This window comes from Callospermophilus lateralis, chromosome 3, assembly GCF_048772815.1.
Source record: "Callospermophilus lateralis isolate mCalLat2 chromosome 3, mCalLat2.hap1, whole genome shotgun sequence".
Lineage (NCBI taxonomy): Eukaryota > Metazoa > Chordata > Mammalia > Rodentia > Sciuridae > Callospermophilus > Callospermophilus lateralis.
In genome coordinates, this window is record NC_135307.1 from 131,556,792 (window position 1) to 131,580,640 (window position 23,849).

Below are 23,849 nucleotides of genomic sequence, written 5' to 3' on the forward strand. Positions count from 1 at the left end.
CTCTTTAAAATCAGTGACCCTCCATGTGGAAGACCCCATCTCATCTTTACCTAGGGAAGAGCCTAAACCACCTGCTTCAGGGTGTAGAATCCTCCCTGCTGTGTTGCCTTCCAGAATTCAATGTGAAGGCACCCTAAAATCACCTAGCCCGGCAGATTAAGTGGACTTTAAGGAGAGGCATGGATGTGCCTTTTTCAGATTCTGGAGACCTGAACACTAATCTTAATTTGTGACCTTGGGCAAATTCCTTCCTCTCCTTGGGCCTTGGTTCTGGTTCTCCCATCTACAAACTAAAGGTAACCTCAAAGTCCCCACCAGCTGCGTGAGGGACTTCAGGCAGGATGCACTCGGCGCTGCGCCAAGCCCCGAGGTGGGTACGGGGTGGGGACACACCAGTGTGGGGTCGACTAAGAGAAGGGAGCTGGCGGAGAGGAAAGCAGAGACTGCGTGGCGGTGCCAGGGCAGGGACATTGCACGCGCTACCGCGACCCCGCCTCTTGGTGGCCCTCGGCCTCGGGGCCACCAGGTTACGTAAGGAGCCGGGCGGGGCGGGCGCCGCCCGATCGCTGCCGCCCAGCTCCCGGCGGCCCAGCCCCCGCCCCCCGCGCCTGGCGGCGGCGGCAGCAAGGACAGCGGCAGCAGTGGCCGCGCAGCCCGCGGCATGGAGCGGCGCCTGGGCTAAGCCGGGCGCGCACGGGCCGCCGCATGTGCCGCGCGGGGGGCGGCTGCAAGCGGGCGGAAAGCGAGCGCAAGGGCCCCGTCGGAGCGGCCGCCAGAGCAGCGCCGGAGATGGGGTGAGTGAGCCCGCGCCGCGCTCCCCGAGGGCTGCGGGGCTGCAGCTCCGTGCGCTGGCACGCAGCCCCTGACGGTCCGACCCCATCCCTGCCTCCTCCAGCCGACTTCTGAGCCTGGGGGGCGCGGACTTTCCGCCCGGAGCTGGGGCCCTTACCCTCCTAGCCAGCCAGCCGTGGGTACACCTGGCAGGGACCAGCGCCCTGGCCGGCCTCGGTGCCTCGGCCATTCCGCAGTCCCTTCGCCCCTGGTGCGATCAACTCCAGGGCCTGTGTTTGTGAGTGTGAAAAACAGTTTGTCGTTCTCCATGTTTGGGTTATTCCAAGCAAAATGGAAATCGAAGTTTTCTTGGAAAAGGAACACATCAAATAGTAAAAACCTCCAGCGCAGCAGCAGTGGACTTTGAGACATCTTGGAGATGGCTGAAGATGTGGAAGTCTGTAAGGAACCTAGGTGAGGTTCAGTCTTTTGAAACAACTGAGTAGATGTTCAGGAGGGAAGTTGAAATACTCATTGAAGTGACTAAGTATATAAAGTAATTTAAAAAGCAGGATTGATTTCTCCTTAGTGTCCCTCTGAGCAGTAGGTGCTGTGAGTCAGGGAGCCACTGTGCTGATAACACAGTAATTCCTCACATCTGCTCACTGATGTGAGTACGTGGTGGTGTTGTGCTGTACATATTCAGAGAATGGTTATTGTGCCCATTTTTCAGAAAAGGAAACTGAAGCCCGAAGTATTTTGATGCTATCTTCCAGGTTGTATAGCTGATGAGCTTTTGGAGAAGGTGGGCACTTAGTATATGGTCATGGGCAGAACCAAGGCCTTTGCCTGATAGTGGGAATGGGGATAAGGAAGTAAACCAGAGTTCCTGAATCTCTTTGTTTTCTTCTGCTGAGCCCAGCGTTCTTCAAACAGACTTTATAAAAATTAATTAATTTATTTATTTTAATTAGGTATATATGACAGCAGAATGCATTTTGATTCATTGTACACTTCAAACAGACATTTACAGAAACCAGAGACGTCTGCTGGGTCTGGAGATCTTGCTTTCCTGTTTGGGATGGGTGGGACATGGGAAGGTAGGGTGTGTGGAAAGGGGCAAGGTTGTCCTGGTGGCCTGAACCAGCTTCCTTAGGTCAGGGGCTTTATTGTGCCTTACTCCACATAAGTATCTGGAGTCATTTTACCCAGTGAGCCTTATTTATGAAGACTGCAGAGTGTTTGGAGGGAGCACAGGCAGGCCAAGAGGAGTTTTGAGAAAGGGAGGCATGAGGGCTGTCAGCCAATATGACCTGGGGGTTGGGGGAAGAGAGGAGAGAGGAAGTTTGTTTAAGATGTTGGTTCCCATCCAAGAGACTTCACACATATGGCAGCTGTGGGTGATTTTACCAGAGGCACCCTAGCTGCGAGGCAGTGTTTCTGTAACATTTGCGTTATTCCTCAGAGGACTATGAAAGAGCTGATCTTTGAGCAGTGGGAAACTTTGAGGCTCTCAGAATTCATACTTAAAAAAAAAAATGGGAAGAAGGGGTTGGCAAATGTATGTCTCAAGATGGAAGATAAAAGGAATCTGGAAATTTTAACTCCCTCTGCCCCCCTCCCTTGCCAACACAAAACCAACCCAGCACACTTGTGTGATCAAAAACAAATATTGAAACTGTAGTTGAGATCAAATAGATCTGTGGAAATGAAAATGTTTACTTTTGAAACCTTAAAGAAAATGTCAGAAAATAATTTTTTGATTGTGGAAAAGCAGGGAGAATAGCTTGGGGATTTAGTTAAACTCAGAACGTGTCTTCATGTAATTTTAATATCATTTTATAAATGTATATTATTCATTTCTTGTAGGTAAAGGCTGGTTTGTAACTCCTACCTACATCTGCCATTTTTAATATATCTGCTGCTTCTATAATTTATGTGAATGTACAAACCATGGTTGTAAATTGAGATTGAGCTAAGAGCAGGGTAAGCAGTTTAGTCTGAGGAGGTGGAGGGAGCCATTTTAACCAAAAATAGAACCAATATCATCCTTTCTGAGTGTTGTGTAGGATGGAGGGGGAAGAACCAAGAAAGGGCAGCCAGTAGGAAACCTTGCCATGGTCCTACGTTGTATCATGGTTCTACTGTGTAGACATGTCCAGAATTAAAGGAAAAAGCAAAACAAAACAACAACAAAAAACCCAACCCATCTTAGTTTATCTCTCCCCACCTGACATGCCCTTCCTCCTTCAGACATTCACTGCCATTTTTCACTTCTCTTTTGTGAAGTGTTTTGCATTAAGTGTGTGGTCTCCCTGGTGAGTTTGTGCTGTTACTCCCCAAGGCAACTATTTCATATCTGCTCCCCTTTTCAAATCTCTCTTCCCTCTTTCTTACACATACTTCACCTCCCTTTTCGTGGACAAAATAGCAGCCACAGATCAAGGGAAAGTCTTCGTTTTCCTGCCAGGCCTATAGTCTAGTGTGTAGCTGTCATTATCTTCTTCCTGCCTGTTTGCTGGATAGCAATCTCTCCTGCTCCCCTATCAGAGGCCCACTTTTCCTGGTGTAGCCTCTATCCATCCCCTCTCATCTTTTCAGAGGATATCCTTCCTTTCTAACTTCCTTTCTCTCCGGAGTCTTTTCCATCAGTATAGGAACATGCTTTAGTTTAGCACTGCCCAATAATTTTCTATGGTGCTTGAAATATTCTATACCTACATGGTCTAGTATAGTGGCTACCAGTCATGGGAAGCCACTGGGCTTTTGAAATGTGGCTAGTGTGATTGAGAACCTGAATTTTAAACTTAATTTAAATTTAAATCACCATGTATAAGCTAGTGGCTGCCATATTGGATAGCACAGCTTTAGCCTTTTCCATTTGAAAAAGGACTTCTCGATCCAACCTGCATCCCTTTCCTGCTTCTGTTCCACTTATTTGTTCCCCTTCTCCTGAAGACATTTCAAAATATATGTTCAAACCCACCATCTCCACTTTCTTTTCCTACCATTTGTTTGTCCTCCTCCATCTACAGTATAGCTTCTGCTTCCTACTATGCATTGAAACTGCCAGATCTCTGCCCTTATCTTGTTCTACCTCACAGTGGCATTCTTCACAAATGGCCACTCCCTCCTCCTTGAAATAGCTCCCCTCTCAGCTCCTGTAGCACCACATTTTGCTGACTTTCCTTTTGCCTTCCTGATGGTTCTTTTTCAGTATCCCTACTGGCCGCTCCTTTGTCTCAAATGGTAGGGTTGCTTAGGGACTGGTCTTGGTTTCATTTCTGTGTCAACACTTCCTTCCTAGGTAATAGTATCCTCTCCCAACTTATTCTCCCATTTCCCCATGATGTTATCTGTCAGTGACCCTCATTTTTTTTTTTTTTTTTAATTTCCAATACAGACCTTTCTCAGGGCTTCTGACTCTTGTTGACACATGGAGCTCTTGATATTCCTTGCAGTTCTCACCTTCCCTCTTGTCTTCTCCATCCTATTCAGTAGCCCCATTATCCCCTTATTTGCGAAGAATCGTCTTTGTTTCTTACCTCCTACATTCAGTTGGTCCCATGGGTTCTACTTCCAGTATATATCTGGAGAGTGCTTACCTCAACCCATAATCACAGATCCCATTCTAGTCCTGGCCATCATCACCTCCTTCCTGGACAAACTTCCTAACATACCCCCTTCTGCTTTAGATTACCTCCAGTCCATTCTGCACCCAGGAGCGGGAATGACCAGCTTTTAAAATTGCAAATTTTACAATTGCAAATCAGATGATGTTATTCTCCTTAAACACCCTTTACCAGACAAGATGCTGGCCCCTGCCCCATTTTCAGCTTCCCCTTTCCCCCTTCCACTTTGTCTCTCATTGCATTCTACTAACTCTTCTCCTCCCCAGGGCTCTTGAACTTGGTGTTTCCTCTGCTTGGATCTACACTTTCTCTTTCTTCAGATTTTGGTCAGGGTCACCCGCTCAGTCTTTCCAACTACCCCATCAAGAATACACTTTCCCAGAACTCTAACACAACTCCACCTTTGTATCCTACAATTGCTTGTCATGACACGTGTAATCATTTGGACTTTGTTTACTTATTTATAATCTGTCTTCTTCCAATATCAGTCTACCAATTTAGGGCCTTTCCTTTTTCACCATTGTATCCAGCACCTGGCACCTAATAGACCTTCAATAAATATTTTTTGATGGAGTTAGTACTTGAATGCGGTTGCAGTATTGCTTGGATGCTTGCCTAGAAATTGTGATAATTTTTGGATTACCTTTTATATAGCTTGACTAATTGGGAATTGTAAGGGGAGAGAGAGAGAGAGAGAGAGAGAGAGAGAGAGAGAGAGAGAGAGAGAGAGAGAGAATACAGTTTTCTTTTAATGTTAAAGCAAGCCAGTTAGCTTTCATTGTGATGTGGGTCAATTTTTGGTCTGTCTGCTGTCACCTGCGTATAGGGGTTGTAAATTATATTTTTTATTCTTCTGTAAAAGGCTGGCAGAAGAGCCATCTTGACTGCTGTTGTGACATTTAGCTGATTTTGTCAGCTTTTACAAACCAGATCTATTGTATTACTGTTTGGCTTCACTTTACACTTATTTATTTTGTTTAGTCAAGATTGCCTTGCATTGTATGAATGTCACAATCTTGGTAATCTAATACCTCTGGCTGCCTTTCAGTAATCTATACTGATTAACTTTCTTTTGATGTTCATTTCTTCGTTAATTTTCCTTTCTTCCTGAATCACACTGAATTACATAGTTCCTACAAATTATAGGGTTTTTCTTTGGGGTGTGAGTTAACCAAAATGGATATAATTTCTCAGATATATTGAAGTAAACTTATATTGCCTTGGTCCTGTTGTGGGGTTTTTATTTATTTAATTTGTTCTAATTAGTTATACATCACAGCAGAATGCATTTTGATTCATTGTACACAAATGAAGCACAACTTTTCAACTTTTTATTTCTCTGGTTGTACATGATGTAAAGTCGCACCATATATGCAGTCATACATGTACCTAGGGTAATGATGCTCATCTCATTCCACCATCTTTCTTGCGCCCATGTCCCTTCCCCTTCTTCTCTACCCTTTGCCCAATCAAAGTTCCTCCATTCTCCCCCCACCCCCCCATTATGGATCAGCATCCACTTATCAGAGAGAATATTTGGCCTTTGGTTTTTTGGGGGATTGGCTTACTTTGCTCCACATGTATTCTTCAGCTCCATCCATTTACCTTCATATGCTATACTTTTATTCTCTTTTAATGCTGAGTAGAATTCCATTGTGTATACATACCGAAGTTTCTTTATCCATTCATCTATTGAAGGGCATCTAGGTTGGTTCCACAGTTTAACTTTTGTGAATTGAGCTGTTATAAACATTGATGTGGCTGCATCACTATAGTATGCTGATTTTAAGTCCTTTGGGTATAGACTGAGGAGTAGAATGACTGGGTCAAATGGTGGTTCCATTCCAAGTTTTCTATGGAATTTCCATACTGCATTCCATAGTGGTTGCACCAATTTGCAGTGCTACCAACAATATGTTGTGGATTTTTTAAAATTTAGGTTCTCAAAATCCCTTCATCTATAAGGTGATTGGCAAGTGCTGTTGGGGATCCAGAGATGAACAGATCTAGTTAGTTTTTGCCTTTGTGGAGTTTATATATTGAAAAGAAAGTTAAGCTACATACACAGCTTCGTGTTTACATGCCATGAGTTTAAATAAGATTTTACAATTCACCGGTATAAGAGGTGGTGGTGGGTGCCTATCTCTTTGGGGAATTTAGGAAAGATGCTTGTGTACACTATGAGGAGGTGCTGGAATTCTCTTAGCATTTAGAATCACCCTCATTCATTGAGATGACCATCTCCATTTTTATCTGAGTTGGAAAAATGTGCAGAATTTGGAAGGGAGTAAATGCTAAATGAGTATGTATTGATGAATACTCTCTTTAGCTTTTTTGTTTTTGCTTTGTTTTATTTGTAAAATACAGTTTATTAGATAATCACGAGGAAAGAAGATGTTGAGGTAGAATAAGATGTAGATAGGGGATCCAGTTGGAAGACCTCACTGAGAAGGAGACATAAATGACCTGAAGGATGAAGAGTGACCCATGTAGTTATTTTGAGAAGAGTGTTCCTGCAGTATGAACAGCAAATGCAGAGTCCCTGAAGCAGGCACATGCCTGGTATGTTAAAGAACAATAAAGAGGCTGGAGCTAATTAAGTGAGAGGAGGATTAAAATTGAGGTCAGGGAGGTAGCCATGGCCAGAACATGACTTTGGATTGACTTTTACTTTGGGAAATGTCATCATTCTTTTTGGAAACAGCTCTGAAACTCCTGGCCTTGAGAGTTGTTAGGATAGAGTCATAGAGACTATGCCGCTCGCATAGTCTGCTGAAGGGGCACTCAGAGCAGAGCAGTTTTTTTTTTCTAATGGACTCAATGGATTGTGTAAATTATCAGGTTTGACTTGGAGTCAAATGTATGGTCATCCTTAGCAAATTTATCAGAGCTCATTCATTTCTAGCTCAGTTTTATGGCCCTGCCCTTGTGTTGCCTTTACTTTTCTCCTCTACCACCAAAGATAGCTTTGCTTTTTTCCCCTAATTATAAAAACATTACACATTTCTACTAAAAAATACAGCATAAAGGATGAAGTGAAAATTACTTGTCTTCCCACGTCTTAGGGATAACCCCAGTCAGCATTTGGGCGTCTATCTTTGCAGGCTTTTTCCCATGTAGATGTGACTGTGTGTCTAAGTGTATGTCTACACAGAGCAAATGTATTTTTAACACAATGGAATCATCTCATACATCTGTTTTGTAACATAAGTTTTTCAGCTTAAAATATCTCAAGTGGACATCTTTTCCTGCCAATAACTATAAAATGCAACATTATTTGAATACACACCTACTTCTATTTTGTCATTTTGCCAAATTATAGACATCTTTGTAAACCTGTATAAATCCTTTCTAGAACAAGGCAGGGTATTTTTTAAAAAAGATATTTTGACAGTCATTTAAAGTAGTTGTTTGTTTTAAATGAATTACTGAAGGAAAGAAATGATGGAAGAGACCAAGATCACAATTAACATTGGGTAATTTGCAGTGTCTGTGTAATTTTGGGTGAGTCACTGTTCCTTAGTGAATCTCGGTAAGAACATCAAGTATTCATCGTTGTTGCTAAGGGTGGTAGGTGGACTGAGACCCAACTACTCAGATTGTTTCTTTGTTTGGAAATATCAGGGCAGAGTAATTCTGCTTTAAGAATTGAATGAGAAAGAGACTTCTTTGCAAGCTGAGTACCCATGCCCCCACCTGGAAGGCCCCCTTGTACTTCAAGGGCTCTTTGTTGGGTATATATTACACCCCTTCCTTAAAGGAGAATTCCCTTAGTGACAGAGACTTATACACAGAAAGGACATTATATGTTTCAATTGTAAGGCAAATTAAAATATATATATATATATATTTTTTAAACAATAAACCCTAGCTAAATTCAGTAAAGTGTCACCTCAGCCAGCTCGGACATCCAAAATCTTTAGAAAAGCATTTACCTTGGGTTCACAGGTTGGGGGCAAGGGCTTCTTTTCCATTTGACAAGAATTACTCCCTTCACCTTTGTCAAACATGCAGCAAACAGCAGACAAATTGCACATTTACAATAGAGAAAAGGGATTTTTCAGAATGCCAGAAGTCTCTGGCGTACGAAGTCCTGACCTTATAGATCCTGAGAGTTACAATTTGCTTTTCACCAGTGTGAAAATAAATTGAGCAAAAAGATGCATCATGAGGAGTTGGGGCAAAAATATCCCAATTTGCCTTAGTTTTGATACTAGGGTCTTTTAAGCACTGCTTGTTACGTGTCTGCATTAACTAGGTATTGCGCATGTAGGCTGCCCCCAGGTTGTATTTATAGGTTTGGAGGTGAGAGCTGGCATCATGAACCAGTTTCCTAGCAGGGTGCATTCTGTGTGGGAAGAGCGGCAGGATGGAAGCGTCTCTAAATGCATGATGAAGTCTCCAGTAGTTCTGCCACCGAGGTGCTGTTAGTCATATGGTATCGTTCTGGTAGAAATTATTTAAATTATATTTCAAATTAGCTTGTTAGAATAAAAATATGCTCGTGGGGAACACATTTAGACATTTGTCAAAGACTAGAGAGATTAAAAAAAAAAAAAACATTTTTCACAAGCCTGGTTCCTCTGAGAACGCTGTGACCATGACTTCTACCTCTGTGTAGACAGGTTTAGGATAAGGCATTATCCATAGCCCGAGAAGTCAGCCTGTTAAAAAGACCTTTGGTACACAGGTGACTCTACCAGAGGAGGGCCAAAGTTGGCTCCCAGCTATGCATGGGGCTGTAGCAACCCCTTTCTTTTCCCTTCCTGAGGGAATCATAACCTGTTATGTGACCAAGCCCAGACAGCTCTTGATAACCTGCATCTCTGGGAGTATCCTGTCTGTGGGTTATGGGGTTGGGACTATCCACAGGGGCCTAATTAGTGAGGAATATTGCAGACCCCACTGCCTGTGCATTATATCCCTTTGGGGATCTTTAATTGGGAAACCTTTTAATTGGAGTTGTTCAGATAAATGGAGAAAAGAAAATTGCTTTAGCTTCTATTGTCCTGGGGAGGAGGGGTGATAGAGAAGGTCCTTATGGGGAAAAGAAATGGAACCTGTTCCAAGATGCTCAAAAGGGCAGGAAAAGAAGCTCCCAATGGAGGTGCATCCAGGCATATTTAAGTTCAGCTGGTGTGAAGCAGAGCTTTCTAATCCTCTGAGTGGAGTGAGGATATTTGGCTGTTTGATCCTGGGGTAAATTCATTGTCTCAGCAGGTCACCTGCCAGGTGACCTAGGAGGGGTGGTTAAATACACTCAGGTCCAACCCCAGCCCCTTGGCTGTCAATGTAAGCTTGGATAAGTCATTTTATTTCTGTTAAGAAGCTTTATTGTCTGCCCCCCCACACACCTGTACTGGGCACAGACCTCAGGGTTTCACTTATGCTAAGCAAATTCTCTACTACTAAGCTGTTTCCCCAGCCCAAGCTTCACTGAAATTATCTGTTACATGATTGAGATGATTAAATAGAAGATGTGTATAAAATGATGCCTGACACGTAAGTATTTACTAAATGGTGGCCAGGTAAATAGTACCATCATCATTATCATCATCATTTTTACTTTGAGTGGCTAGTGGCTCTTGGGGTGCTTCTGGAGTAGTTGGAATTGAATACTTCTTAATCCCCTCAGGTACTCTCTGGGTCCTCACCTACTCTGCACTCTCCTTTGAGATCATCTACTCATTTCTTTCCTGGTCTTGAGCAGTGAGGGCTAGAGTTGGTTTCCTGTCATCAGGAAACCAGACAACATGAGGTTTGCCCTCTGAAGTGTCACCTCATATCACTAAGCCTCAGGTGGTGCAGGTAGAAGAATGTCACTGGGAATGTCAAGAGAGCTGACCTGTATATACCAGTAGGAAAACTAGTCTGCCAACTGGTTGCTTTCATTGGGAGGTGCACGTATGAACAAAAGAGGAGGAATTTCTCCCTGTTGTGGGCATTGGCCTAGTGATTTGTGTTGTTGTTTGGGGAATCCTTAATTTGATCATTTATATACTTATTCACTTATTCATTCAAGACATAGTGAACATCCACCAATAGTGGCCTTGTGTTAGGTACTGGTGTAGGTGCTAGGAACTTAGTGATGAACATCTTTGGCTCTGTGATGCATATAATCTAGTGGAGGAGGTAGACATCAAACAGACATTACCTAATATTTAAGCATGGGAGAATATGGTGCCAGGAGCCATGTGGAGTGTTCAGTAGATTTCAAGGTCTCATCTCTTCAATCCCTATTTATTCATATGAATATGAACTCTTTTCTGAGCACCCTTCACTAACTCATATTTCTTTTTTTTTTTGTGGTGATGGGGATTGAACCCAGGGTCTTGTGCTTGCTACCAACTGAGCTGTATACCCAACCCTTAATTAGATTTGTGGAGGTAATGTTTGCTCATGCCTGGTTCTTAGCCCCTGTGCAATTTGGCCTCCAATTCTTTTTTTTTTTTTTTTTTTCTCGTGCTGTTGGGGATTGAACCCAAGGCCTCATATTCCTTTCTTGACTGTTTTACCTATGAACATCACTTGGATATTTGCACCTTCTCTGGGCTTGGCACTAGGAAAGCCAAGCTTGACAGAACAAGGTTCTTACCCTTGTGAGGGAGATGGGTGGCGAGCAGATAATTAGGGCAGCAATATAAGCCCTGTTATTGGACTATGAACAAGGAGGAAGTGCTGAACCCAGAAGTGAGTTAGAGAAGGTTTCCTGAAGGAGGTGACCTTCATGATGATTCTTGAAGGATGAGTAGGAGTTTCCCAGGCAGACAAAATGAGGAGGTGAGTGTTTAAGTGGAGAATGGTCCCCCAGGAAGCATTGAGGAATGGAGGTCAAGAATAGTGACCTTGGTCTCCGTCTTGGTTTCAGCATTCACTGGCTATGTCTGGAACAAGATGCTGAGCTTCCATTTCATCATCTGTGAAATGGGAATAACAATAGAACCAATACCATAGGGTTGTGTAAAGATTAAATGAAATATATTTTGATGTTTTAATATTAATTGTAGGCATGGAGGCAGGCAAAAAAGAATGAGGAGTACAAGATGAGTATGGAGAAGTTCCCAGGAAGGTAAAACTAAGAAGGATAGACCTTTGTGTTAAGTCTTTGGGATTTAATCTTGTGGACAGCAGGGAGCTAACAATGGGTGAGGCCTGACCCAGGCAGTGGCATGCAGTGGCTTCGAGAGGAAGAGGTGATGTCAGGTGGGGAACAGAAACATGCTGTAGCGTGGACTTTAGTCTATAGGCAGTGAAGAAAGAGTTTCCATTTTGAAGGGAAGAATAATACTTATTTTAGAAAAATTATTCTAGAGACAATAATGAGGGGTAGTATAGACTGAAGATATTGAAAATTAAGAGACCTCATAGTTAATAACCACAATTTAGGCAAGAAATATTCAGAGTAGAAAGAATGGAGAGGACAAAGCAGATATGGCACAGATTTATATAATATAAGTCTTTCCCTGTTCTGTAATGAGTTGAGGCAGCCTTTAGGAATGTACATAAAAGAGAAACAGATAGGTAAAGGTCCTAACAAGAATGGAGAGGTAGAAACCTTGAAGGTCTTTCCTATATAGTTGCTAAATTTGTACACAAATTGAGCTATCATTTAATGAGAACACACTAGGTTGGCATCACCATGTAGAAGGCTGCTATACTCTCATTATATCTCATGTAATTCTCTTAGCATCTCTGCCTTCATAATTGGAGAAAGCATATGAGAGATTTAGTAACCTGGCCAAGCTCTCAGCCAGGAAGTGGCAGAGTTGGGAATTAAGCTTGAGTTTGTTAGAGAATAAAATTCATTTTCTGGAGGCCAGAGCCTTTCTGAGAGTCATGAGGGAGGTGGATTCACAGCCCTTGCTTGTTGGGGTGAGAGAGAGAGAGGTTGAGTTGTCAGAGGTGTGGATGTTTTTAGGGTCTGTGACTGATAGTGGGTAACATTGACTAAGACTGGGAACATGAGGGGAGTTGTAGTTCTTTTGGAGCAAATGATGAGAATTTAGTTTGGGGTGGATGTGGTTGGTGAATTTCCACTTGTGGTGGGCCATCCATGGGGTTCCCTCTGTAAGTAGAAACTTACTTCTCACACTCAGCCATTAGGTTAGAGTCACATACACAGATTTGGGAGCCATCACCTCTGAGATGGATTTGACCATCCAAGGAGCAAGTAAGTTAAGAATGAAAAAGATAGAACTACAACTGAAGGGGGCTGGGGATGTGGCTCAAGCGGTAGCGCGCTCACTTGTCATGCGTGCGGCCCGGGTTCGATCCTCAGCACCACATACAAACAAAGATGTTGTGTCCGCCGATAACTAAAAAAAAAAAAAAGAACTACAACTGAAGGGAAGAAAAACAAACCAGTGAATGAGACTGAGAGATGATGAGACCCAGATGGAGGCTGTTGTAGAAGAGGTATTGTAGAAGCCATGGGGGAGAGGCTGCAAAAGGGGTATGCTCAACAAGGTCAAAGGCCTCAAAAAGCTTAGAGGAGGGTGGGGACTGAGAACACTATAAACTACTGAGAGTGGGATGGTAGGGCCCTGATGAATTTTGAGAACAACTTCAGCCACATGTGGAAAACAAATCCCTTTGTTGTCAAAATTCATTTAAGGAGTGAGTATGTGGGGAGCGGGTAGAGAAATCTAGCTGGAGAGGAGGGTGGACTTGAGGGTGAGTTAGAATTGAGGAAAGACTGTTTTTTTTTTTTTTTTTTTTTTGTGAATTGAACATGTTGGGAGGCTGAGGACAAAGAAAACGAGAGATTGAAAATGGTAGAGAAAGGGGAGACTGTGAGGCTGGAGGCAGGAAGGAACTAGTGCAGAGCTTAAGAGAAGGGGTTAGCCTCTAGAAGGGACCCTGGAGGATCATCCTCAGATACCAGGTGCAGGCACAGAGGCATTTTGAGGCTGTGGTAGGAAAGGAAATAAGGGAGCTGGGTTGGCTAACTTCCTTCTCTGTGTGACCCAAAGAATTGATCTGAGAACCAGGGGGAAGATCAAGAAAAAAGGAAATGGGTTTATATAGCTGCTTATAGGATCTGGGCACAGAGTTAGTAGAAGCAAATACAGATTTATGAATATTTCAAAGGTCACTTGAAGCAAAAAGATGAGATTCTACAGGTGGCCACAGTTAGATGGCTTGCCAACATGCCAAATGACTTGGGAGGGGGAGCAGAGGCCATCAGTCCCAGACCAGAGAGTGGGTGCACAGGGATGGCCACAGACTCTGAGTGCTTCACTCTCTGAAGCTATGGGACGACTTGTAAGAAGAGAGAGCATGCTCCATCCCTATCAGTCACCTCTCTGCCCTTGTATCTCCCTGTAGCCAGTCATTGTTCTCTTGTTAATAATTCTTCCAGACTTTTTCTAAAAAATGCATTAAAATTCTTGCCAGCATGACCTCTTTGAGTAATGAGATCTGTGAGTTTATTAACCTCTGTGAGAAGAGAATTTCTTTGCTCCATGGGAGCGGATAATCTCTTGGAGGGAGTGAGCATTAATGTGCTGACCTGGAAGGTTAGCTTGACACCTGAGGGCAGAGACAGTGTAGGGGCAGTTTATCTGTGTTTGCTCTCCTCCCCTACACCATGTGACTTGGCCTGTATCCCACGAAAGATGGACTGATTGCTCCTGCATGTCACTGTCCCTCAGCCCACGCACTGAGTCTGGCAGCAGCCCAAAGTTGAGTTGGTCACAGAAACCAAATGATACAAGTCTTTGTTTTTCTCAGTCTAATTCTCTAAGAAAGAGAAAGTTGGAGATGAAAGTGTTGAGTCTTATGAAAATGAGAATAACTAGACTTGTGTCATTCACAGTGGCAGGGAATCCACTGGAGTTGGGAGGGGTGGCAGGATATTTACTACGTGACCATGTTGAGACACATCCTGTGTCATCCCAGTGTTGGCCTTCAAATGTGCACATGTAATGGATATTTTACATAAGCAACTTTCAAGGCGTCTAGCTAAGTAGCAATGATTCATTACTCCATCTTATTAGCTTGATAGTTGGAACATGCCATAACCTAGCCTGATCTGCCTGCCCCCTGTGTACCCCTAATGGGTCCATGCCATCTATATTATTTATTACATAAAAACCTTAATCATAATATCCAGTTATCACAACAAATTGTCATCATCTGTGACTCCCCCACTCTTGCAAACCAGACCTGTTCCTTCCAATAAAAATATGATGGCCACATATGCAATTTCACATTTTCTAGTATCCACATTAAAGTATGACAGGAAGCCAGGCATGGTAGTGCTCTTTTGTAATCTCAGTTATTCAGGAGGTTCTGGAAGGAGGATAACAAGTTCAAGGCCAGCCTCGCAACTTAATGAGGCCCTCTCTCAAAATAAAAAGGGCTGGGGATGTATGTAGCTCAATGGTAGAGGGACTTTGGGTTCAATTTCTATACTGAAAACAAACAAACAAAAACCCATGTGATGGGCTGAGGATATAGCTCAGTTGGTAGAGTGCATGCCTTGCATGCACAAGGCTCTGGGTTCGATCCCCAGCACCAAAAAAAAAAAAAAAAACCCAAAACAAAATTAATATTTTAATGCCTTTTAAACCAATATATCAAAAAATGTTATCATTTCAAGATGTGATCAGTAGTGAAGTGAGGAAAAGATATGATCCCTCTGTCCATGGAATTTACATTCTAGTGAGTTAGACACACTCCAACTGTCCTTGTGCCCTCCATGTCTTCATGAAAGAAGACCAATCTATGCATGGATTCACCAATAAAACCACTGCAGGGTGTTCTCAGTTCCAGAGGGAAAGAAGCAAGGGCTGAGAAACTTTACAGTGTGTGGTTAGGAAATTCCTCTCTGAAGAGGTGACATTTAAGCTGCTCCCTCATGTGAAGAAAGAGAGCAAGGTGTTCTACGTTAAGGGATAAGCAAATGCAGGGTACCTAAAGTGGGGAAGGGCTGTCCCAAATATTTGAGAAATTGAAATCAGATCACCATGTCAGGATCAGGATCAAAGCACATGAAGGAAAGAGCCCAGGCTGGGATTGGAGAGAAAGGCAGGTAAGGACGAAATTGGGTAGGACCTTGGAAACTGTGGCAGGGACTGTGGATTTTACTTGAGGTATAGTGGGATTGAATTCAATTGAATAAGACTAAAAGACTGCCTGCCACTTGGTCCTCGTTAAGTTCTAAGTAAACCACACTAGTGCTCTGTGTTGAAGGGGTTGGGAGGGGGCGGGAATTGAAGCAAAGAGACTGGTGCAAAACTGAGGCTAGAAAGGTGTCAGAGGATAGGGAGGGAAGGGGACAAGTTCCACACATGGCTTTTTTAGAAGTTCGTGATGGGTGATGACACATGGCATATGGGATGAGAAAGAGAAAGGAAATAAAGAGGATCCCTTTGGTGTTTGGCTTATGCTGCTAGTAGATGTGGGGAAGCTTGTAGGAAGAGCAGGTTAGAAGGAAGGTGAGGGAGCCAAGTTCAGTATCATCAGTTTGAGTAGAGCTGGGGAGGAACCAGTTAATTTTATGAACTTAGGCTCAGCAGAGAGGTCAGATGGGAGAAGACTGGGCAAGGTCACTGAGGGAGAAGGCAGGCAGAGAAGGAAGGCTCAGGATCCAGCCTGGGGCACCCATCCTTTAGGTGGCCATAGAGGAGGAGGAGTGGTCAGTGAGAGAGGAGGAAACTAGAGTGGTGGCCAGTTGATCTCAAGAAAGAGAACTTAGACATTGGCATCAAATGCTTCTAGAAGGAGAACTGGGGCCAGGAGTCCTGGCAGCAGCTGGTACCCCCTACCTAAGCCAAGTCAGTGTTGAGGTGGGGCCAGGAGCACAGCAGGTTGGAAGGTAAATGGGAGTCTGGGAAGGGGAGTTGTGTGGAAATGTGTGGACCACTTTTTGGAAGTTGACTATTCAGGGGGCAGAGAAATAGGACAGCAACAGGAGACTGTAGGGAGAGGGAGAAGGTATTAAGGAAGGACATTGATGGGAATGCTGCCAGAGAGGAGGATGAGAGAGGAGCTAAGCCCTTGAGAAGATGAGAAAGTTGGAGTTCAGAGCACCAGGAAAGGATTGTCCTTTGGAGGTGGGAGGGGAAGCACCCTCCCGTGGAAAGGAGGTCACTGTGGGGATGATGCAGGCAGGCTTGGGTGTGGTGGGAAGATATGGGGAGAGAGCAGGGGTGGAGGATAAGGTGTGGGAAGTTGGAGAAGAAGGTGATGGAAAATTGTCTGGGAGTGGGTGGCAAACCTACCAGAAAAATATAGGCCTGTGGCCATTGTAGAATGACAGTTTGAGGTCAGAGAATGTGAATTTAAAGTGAAATTCATCCACCCAGTTTTGTAATGTTGCCCAGTGGCTTTGGTGTGGGCATGGAGAAGACAGATGATAGGCATCCGGTTGGGATTTGCTAGGCTGGGGAGGCACGGTATTGGCCTGGGATTGACAACAGTGGTAGGCCATGGAATGGTTAGGAAGAATGTGAAGCCAGTAGGTGGCCAGTGGGGAGGGGTAAGTCAGTGGATGGAGGGCTCTCTGAGGTGGGATTCACCAGAATGAGCTGGAAGTATCAGCCATGTGGACTGGATGGGAAACATGCAGTTCACATTTTTAGGTGATGAGGGGCCCAGCATATAGCTGTGGGCGAGAGTCACTGAAAGAGAATGGGGAAGAAGGCATTGGCATGAAGGAGGCCAAGGAACTGAGTGCAGGGTATTGAGGGTCATGTGTATAGGTGGTGACAGTAACAGGAGGCAGGTAGAAGAAGAAACTGGGCTGGTTGCTAAAGCTCTTGATTGATGACAGGAACTTGGAGGCAGGTGATGGTGGGTAGGAGGCAGGTACCTGGAATGGCCCTGCCTCCAGGGGTGTGGAGTGAGCCTCAAAGACCCCAGTCCCCTCCCTTTGTGTCCTGCATGCATAGGAGCACTAGGGACAAAACGGCTTTGTTTGTTTGTTGGAGCATTGTTCTCAGGGACCAGCTGGTTTTAGTTAAAGCATGAAGGTGAAAGGGTATTCTGACAAGAGGTGCTGGTGCCTGCTGTCATGAGCCCATGAGGATTTGGAAGAATAGAGAAGAGTGGAGGACCAGCTCATATTTGAGGATATACAGAGCAGGAGGTACCCTGACTGATATTAGGTGACTTAGGAAGGTCTAGCCTCCTGGCTATCCCTGAGGTACAGTGATGGCTTGTGTTTACATCTTGGCTGTGAGAGTAGGGCAGATCTTTTATGCGTGTGAGAAAGATGCAGATTTTGAGAGGTGGTAAGCTCTCTGGACCCAGCTCATTGATGCCCTGAATGCTTTGAGGATGCTAGTCAACATGTAAAAGAGCAGTAAGGAAGGAGGCAAAAGGCCGTGCTGCTTTTGGTTCTGGGTGCCCAAGAACATCCAGATGTAGATGTGAGGAAGGACTTTTGGATGAAATGCAGAGTGAGAGGGGTCTGGGCATTGCTCTATAGGGATGGTTAGAAGGAGGGGTTCTTATTTTGTGGGGCCTGTGAATACCCCCTCTATGGACAGTTGTAGATATGAATATGATTTTTTGTGGAGGGCATTTTAATCAGATATCCAAAAGGGTCCTTAACCCAAAAGAGATGAGCATTACTTGTTTAAAGGACTTGGGCATATTTGGCTTTAAGAAAGGAGAACCTAGACCAAGAGGTAAGAGTAGGGGGAGGAGAAAGCTGTCTCCATATAGATGACCAGCTGCCATTGGTGTCGGACTTGTTCTGTGCCAACCCAATTGGGACTCAAATCGGTAGGGAGGAGCCTAGGTCTGACTCTGTGTGGGTGACTGGGGGCCTGGTCATCCCTATCACAAATGAGGTGTGCACAGAACAGGTAATAGGAGTTGGCCTTTGATGTCAGCAGCTCCTTTGTCCAAACCTTCTTGTTCTGAGTTGTTGCCAGGTTTCTGTCCTCTTTAGGGAGACAGTCTTGGGTGCTGGGCTTTACTGGGAGTGATGTGACCCCTATAAGTGCACAGCTCAAGTTGTGGCAGCCCCTGGAAGCTTGCCTGCCTGTCTCTTTCTGGAGACAGCATGTCCAATATCATCTTGGATTAAGTGAGCTTGTCTTGGGGACTCAATTTACCTCTCTATGGTATGAGAACAATGTTTCATCTGGCATTGCTTCTGGGTGTGGGTAGCTCCTCTCCATATCTCTATCAGGATGGTGAGCCCACCTTCACAGGCCCGGAGTTGCCCACTTACATGGTCTCTGGCATTGGGTTGTCTTCCATGACATAGGGGTGTGTCAGTTGAGCGCTGAATTCACCAAGCTGGGATGAGCACAGATTTATCTCTTAGAGAGGGCCTTGTACACGTCATACACAATGTTTCTGAGTGGTGATTAGGACTTCTCGCTTATTTTGGCACCAATAGAATCTGACACTAAATTCAAGGGTGACTCCCATGGGATCAAACTGCTAATCAGTCCAGTTTGCCTCTGTCTATCTTTCTTTCCTCTCTAAAGACTTGTTTGTTGAAAGCACTCATGCCTTATCAAGGGTGGAATATGCTGAAAAACTGGAATTAGAAGCCTGATTGAAAACCATATCACTTGCTTCAAGCCACTACTTGGCTTCTCCCATGAATTCTGAATGATCTGAAAACTCTGCCCCATGAAAGAAACAATGCCTCGTGCCTTAAATAATTAAGTGGAGTACACTGATCATGATGGTATGGACCCAGGCTGGTTGCACTATAGCCCTTGAGGGCCTCTCTTTTAGGAGGAGACCAGGTGGAGACCCAAGGAGGTTGTCCTCATAGCAAAAATTGATACAGGTTCAAATGGAGGCCTTTTAAGCATTTAGCAAAATTTGTACAGCTGTGGAAATGTCACAAAAGAGGATGAAGATGACATGATATGATGTGAGTTTTTCTGAGTGGGTGCATCCATCTCTTTCTGTATCAGACCCATGGATTCTTAGCTTGTCTTATTTTGTTCCTCCATTGCTCTAGAACTGTCCATGTGAGATGACTGTGGACTCAGGCTAAGTCTGTACTTCCTTACCACTGTGGGATTGGAACTGGCTTCTCTCTGTCCTTGGTGGAAATTTCTGGGAAAGCTATACAGGGAAGAGAAGGTTGCTTTATTTTCTGACAGAAGACCCTTCCTTCAGGAGCAATAATGGCATTTCAGAATTGGCTCATTTCCTGACTGTTTGCCTGTTCTGTGATTGCACAAGATCCTTATCTCCAAGGTCACAGAATAATATGCTGTGCAGTCAAGTTCATGCCAGATGGTCATTGTGGGATCTTATTTGGTTTCTGTGGAAGAGTGAGTTCTGCCAGGGTAAGAGACTTAATATTTATTGATCATTTATATGTATTGTTTCATTTAAGCTTCACATTTTATGGATGAGGAAGAACCCTAAGTTCAGAGAAGTTAAGTTACCTGGTTAGGATCACACAGTCAGGACACAGAATGGAGCTGGTGAGTATATATGTTGTCCAGCTCTAAGGCGGGTAACTCTAAGGTTTGTATTTTATAAGACTTTTACAGCTGCATCAGAAAAACAATTTTTATTTCAAAAGTATAACTTGAGGTATAAGAGAAAAGGCACAGATATGCTTCAAGAAAGCTTAATTCATGCAGAAGTTTAAAGTAGGGACTATTCTAATGTTGTGACTGAGTCATCTGTAGATTTCTTTTACCCAGGACCTACTGAGCCATTCTGTTTTCTTCTGTTTCTCACTCATCTGTGTCCCAGGTTTTCCCTGTTGTTTTTCTCAGATTTCAATAAAGATTCTAAGAATGACAGGATTTCAGTCTTATTGGACTGTATTTTGCAATCATATTTATTACGTGATATTATTCAGACTTTACACTAGGAATCTAAATGTCAAATAAGTAAACCTGTTGGGCTAGATCTACATTCAGTCAATTGTATTGATGTGTGTGGGCAGGGGTAGGGATACAGCTAAGGGTCTTGCACATGGTAGGCAAGCAGTCTGCCTCTGAGCTATAGCTCCAACCCAATTATATTGATTTATCTTGATTCAAAGCAAGCTTGCTAGAGCCCCCGTTGCTCACTTTCTTTTTGGCTATTAATCAGAGTCTTTTCCACCCTCCTCAGTGTTCACACTTTAGATGGTTACCTGCATTCCTGCATTATTTGTCTCAGAGGTGCATGAGAGGTTTTTGTTTTTGTTTTAGCCAATTGTTGCATTTGCTTGAGTGGAAACATTAAGCAGGAAGATGCCTTTGGTGATGTGGATTTCAGGAGTGGTTTCCCAAACAGCACTTTATCTCCATAGAGATTGAGGATTTCAAGGCAGCCAGGTGAGAGGGCAGACTGACTCTGAAATTTGATTCTTTTTATGCGTCTTACAAAAACTGATTGTTTGGTTTATTTTATATGCCATTTTCTCCTGGAGAAAGTCTTTGACCCACTGAAGGCTAAAGTAACCTAGCAAATCATTAATATATCTTTTTTAAAAATATTTATTTTTTAGTTTTTGGTGGACATCTTTATTTTTATGTGGTGCTGAGAATCGAACCCAGGGCCCCGTGCATGCCAGGTGGGCCCGCTACCACTTGAGCCACATCCCCAGCCTCATGAATACATCTTAATAAGAAAGTCATAGATTGAAATTATGATCTGACAACTAGATAGGATTTCATTAAATGTTTATTCCTGGAAGAAGTTCATGGTTGAGGTCTTCTAGGCAATCTGTGTTTAGAATGAAAAATTTTAGTAGCTTCTGAAACTTTTCCTCATAATAGGTAAAATTAATTCCCCTACATCCTTGGGATCAAATGTTTGTGTGGCTGAGGCAGAAACCACTGTCTGTGCTCAAACCTCTGATGTTCCAAGGGCCTCTGATGCTTTATGCTTGGGCTTATCAGAATCAATAGCTTTATTTAGGTCACTTGTGTTCAAGTGGTATCCAGTGAGAACAGAACTGCATACAGGCAGTCCAGGTGGGCGTTACCTTACAAACAGTAGATTTAACCCAGTAAAGCATTTCTTACATCCTGACTTGTTCCTCCTCCTTTTGCTGAATTAATTAATATTTGCTGTGTACCTCCAAGGGTGTCTAAGACAAACTTGGCTCTTGTCCTCATAGACCTCAGTATGGCAGAGAAAATATGTAATGAATAATTACAGAAATATTTACCCAATTATAACTCATTCATTCACTGAGTTTTGCTTAATATTTAGTGTGTTTTAGGCACTATTCATGGTATTGGGCACATCAGTAAACCAGAAAACTAAAAATTCCTGCCTTCATGAAGTTACATTCTAATGAGACCCACAGTACATGAAAATGTAAAACATAAGTAAATTTTTTGGCATGAATGTTAGAAGGTGGTAAATGTCTTGAGAAACAGCAGAGGCAGGTAAAGGGGATTGGGAGTATAGAGCTGGGCTGGGGAGGGTGTTGAATTTTCTATAGTCGGAATGGTTCTATCCCTACAAAGTTCATATGTTCAAACCTAATCACCAATTAATTGGTATTAGGAGGTAGAACATTTGAGAAGTGAGTAGGTCATGAGCTCTCAGAAATAGGATTAGTGCCCTTAAGAAGAAGTCTCAGCAAGGCTAGGGTTGTTGCTCCGTGGTAGAGCACTTGCGTAGCATGTGTGAGGCACTGTCCTCATAGATCTCAGCTTTATCAGCACCATATTAAATATAAATAAATAAATGATTTTTGTCCATCTACAACTAAAAAAAAAATCTAGAAAAAAATAAGTCTCAGCCCCCTTGCCTCTTCCACCATTTGAGAACACAGCTAAAAGGTGCTTTTCATGAACCAGAAGGTGGGCCCTCACCAGACTTGCTGCACCTTGGTATTGGACTTCCCAGCTTCCAGAACTGTGAGAAATAAACTTCTTTTGTTTATAAGCTACCCAGCCTTAGTATGAACATATTAGGAGAATGTGTATTATTTTCAGAGAATGAACTCTATAAAGTAACAATTATAGATGGGTTGGAATTACTGGTTATGACAGAATTGGAGAGGCTTGAGGGAAAGGAAAGAGAAGTTCAAGAACTGAGAGGCCAATTGGAAGATCATATAATGTATGTATTGAAATAATTGAGAATCACAACAGGTGTAGTGTAGGAGAAAGAGACTGTGATCCAGAAGCTAAAATCATCAAGAGAATGAGGGGGAGTAACATGGAGGTTGGTGGTTAATGCTGCCGTGAGGCGTTGACAGAATCTGATGACAAGATAGAATTTTTGGATTGTTCCTTAAAGCCTGGGATGACAGCCTTGGAAGGAAGCATAAGACTGAGCCTATTTACCCAGAGACCAAATAGGCATCTCCAGGGGCTTCAACCTGAACATGTGGTGGGGCCAGAAGAAGGAAAAGGGCAGAGGGGACTTAGGAGGAGGGAGGATAGAACAAGGATATGGAATACCACTGGTGAAATGCACAATGGAACAAATGTAAAGAGAACCTGAAGCATCACGTTGGGCTCAGAGACTTAGGTGACTGTCACTTAATAGCCCTTTGTGGACTTGGGCAAGTTACCTAATCTTTTTTTCTTTTCTGTTTTCCTTTGTAAAATGAAGACATAGCTGCTGACTTCTCAAGGTTTTAGGAAAGATTAGGTGAGGTCATCTATATGTTGGTGCCCAGCACATAACAGATGATCCATAAACATTACCATTTCCAGGAACTGCCTTTTCCAGGTACTGCTGAGATCTTTGTGGAGTCCATCTCAGCACTGCTACATGACCATGGAAAGGTATTTTCTATTAGAAAACAGATCTCAGGAAAGAAACATGAATTTCCCCATGATGTTAGTGTGCGTGGAAACATGCGAGTCTGAGGATGGAAACTTGAAGAAGCATGCTTTGAGATTAAAATGAAGTAGGGAGAGGTTGACACACAGACCATCTGGCCCTTTGGAGGAGATGGGTGACATGTCCTTGGCGCAAGGGAACAAGCACGGGCTGTTCTGGGGCCAGCACACATGAGCCCCAGCTGCCTGGACACCTGCTGCTGGCCTCGTTCTGCTAGAAGATGATCATTGAACCTTTTCCAAAAAAGAGAAGAAATTCTTGAAGATCCAGTACTATAGCCCCACATCTGATCAGTCATAACCTGTTACCCGTACAGCAGCCTGAGCATTCCAGAATGCACATTCTTCTGTTAGTCATTTATTTCTCCCTATCAGAGACATACCAATGCTCTGTACATTTTCTTTCTAAATTCAAGAAGTATATAAGGAACTTTACTGGGTGTTAAGTGGCTTCCCCTCTTGTTCTCCTGCTCTCTGTGCACCACGCTCTTTTACCTCTGTTGACACATTTTCTGGATGCCTTTCTCTTTCAGTTCTGGTGGGAACATATCATGTAAGACATAGTTATGGCCATTGAGTTAACCTAGTAGAACTGTGTTTTCTAACTTCTTCTTTTAGGCCAGGCAGGGCATTTTGGGAAAGGACACTTGTGCAGCACACTGGGAGGAGGTTGCTGGTGGGGAAGCCATAAATCAGGCCTCTAGCTACC

The 23,849-nt window shown here is 43.5% G+C and overlaps 1 protein-coding gene across 3 annotated transcripts in view; it reads left to right on the plus strand.

Moving 5' to 3' along the window:
* Window positions 1–623: 623 nt before the first annotated feature.
* The window catches only part of Homer2 (homer scaffold protein 2), a 93,543-nt gene continuing 70,317 nt past the window's right edge, over window positions 624–23,849 (plus strand). For 2 of the 3 annotated variants that reach the window (XM_076851282.1, XM_076851283.1), the window contains exon 1: window positions 624–794. In XM_076851282.1, the coding sequence (XP_076707397.1) occupies window positions 706–794 (89 nt within the window). In that variant the 5' untranslated portion in view covers window positions 624–705. Of the gene's footprint in view, window positions 795–1,226; window positions 1,246–23,849 lie in introns of those variants that run through there. The other variant, XM_076851284.1, reaches the window with a different exon arrangement.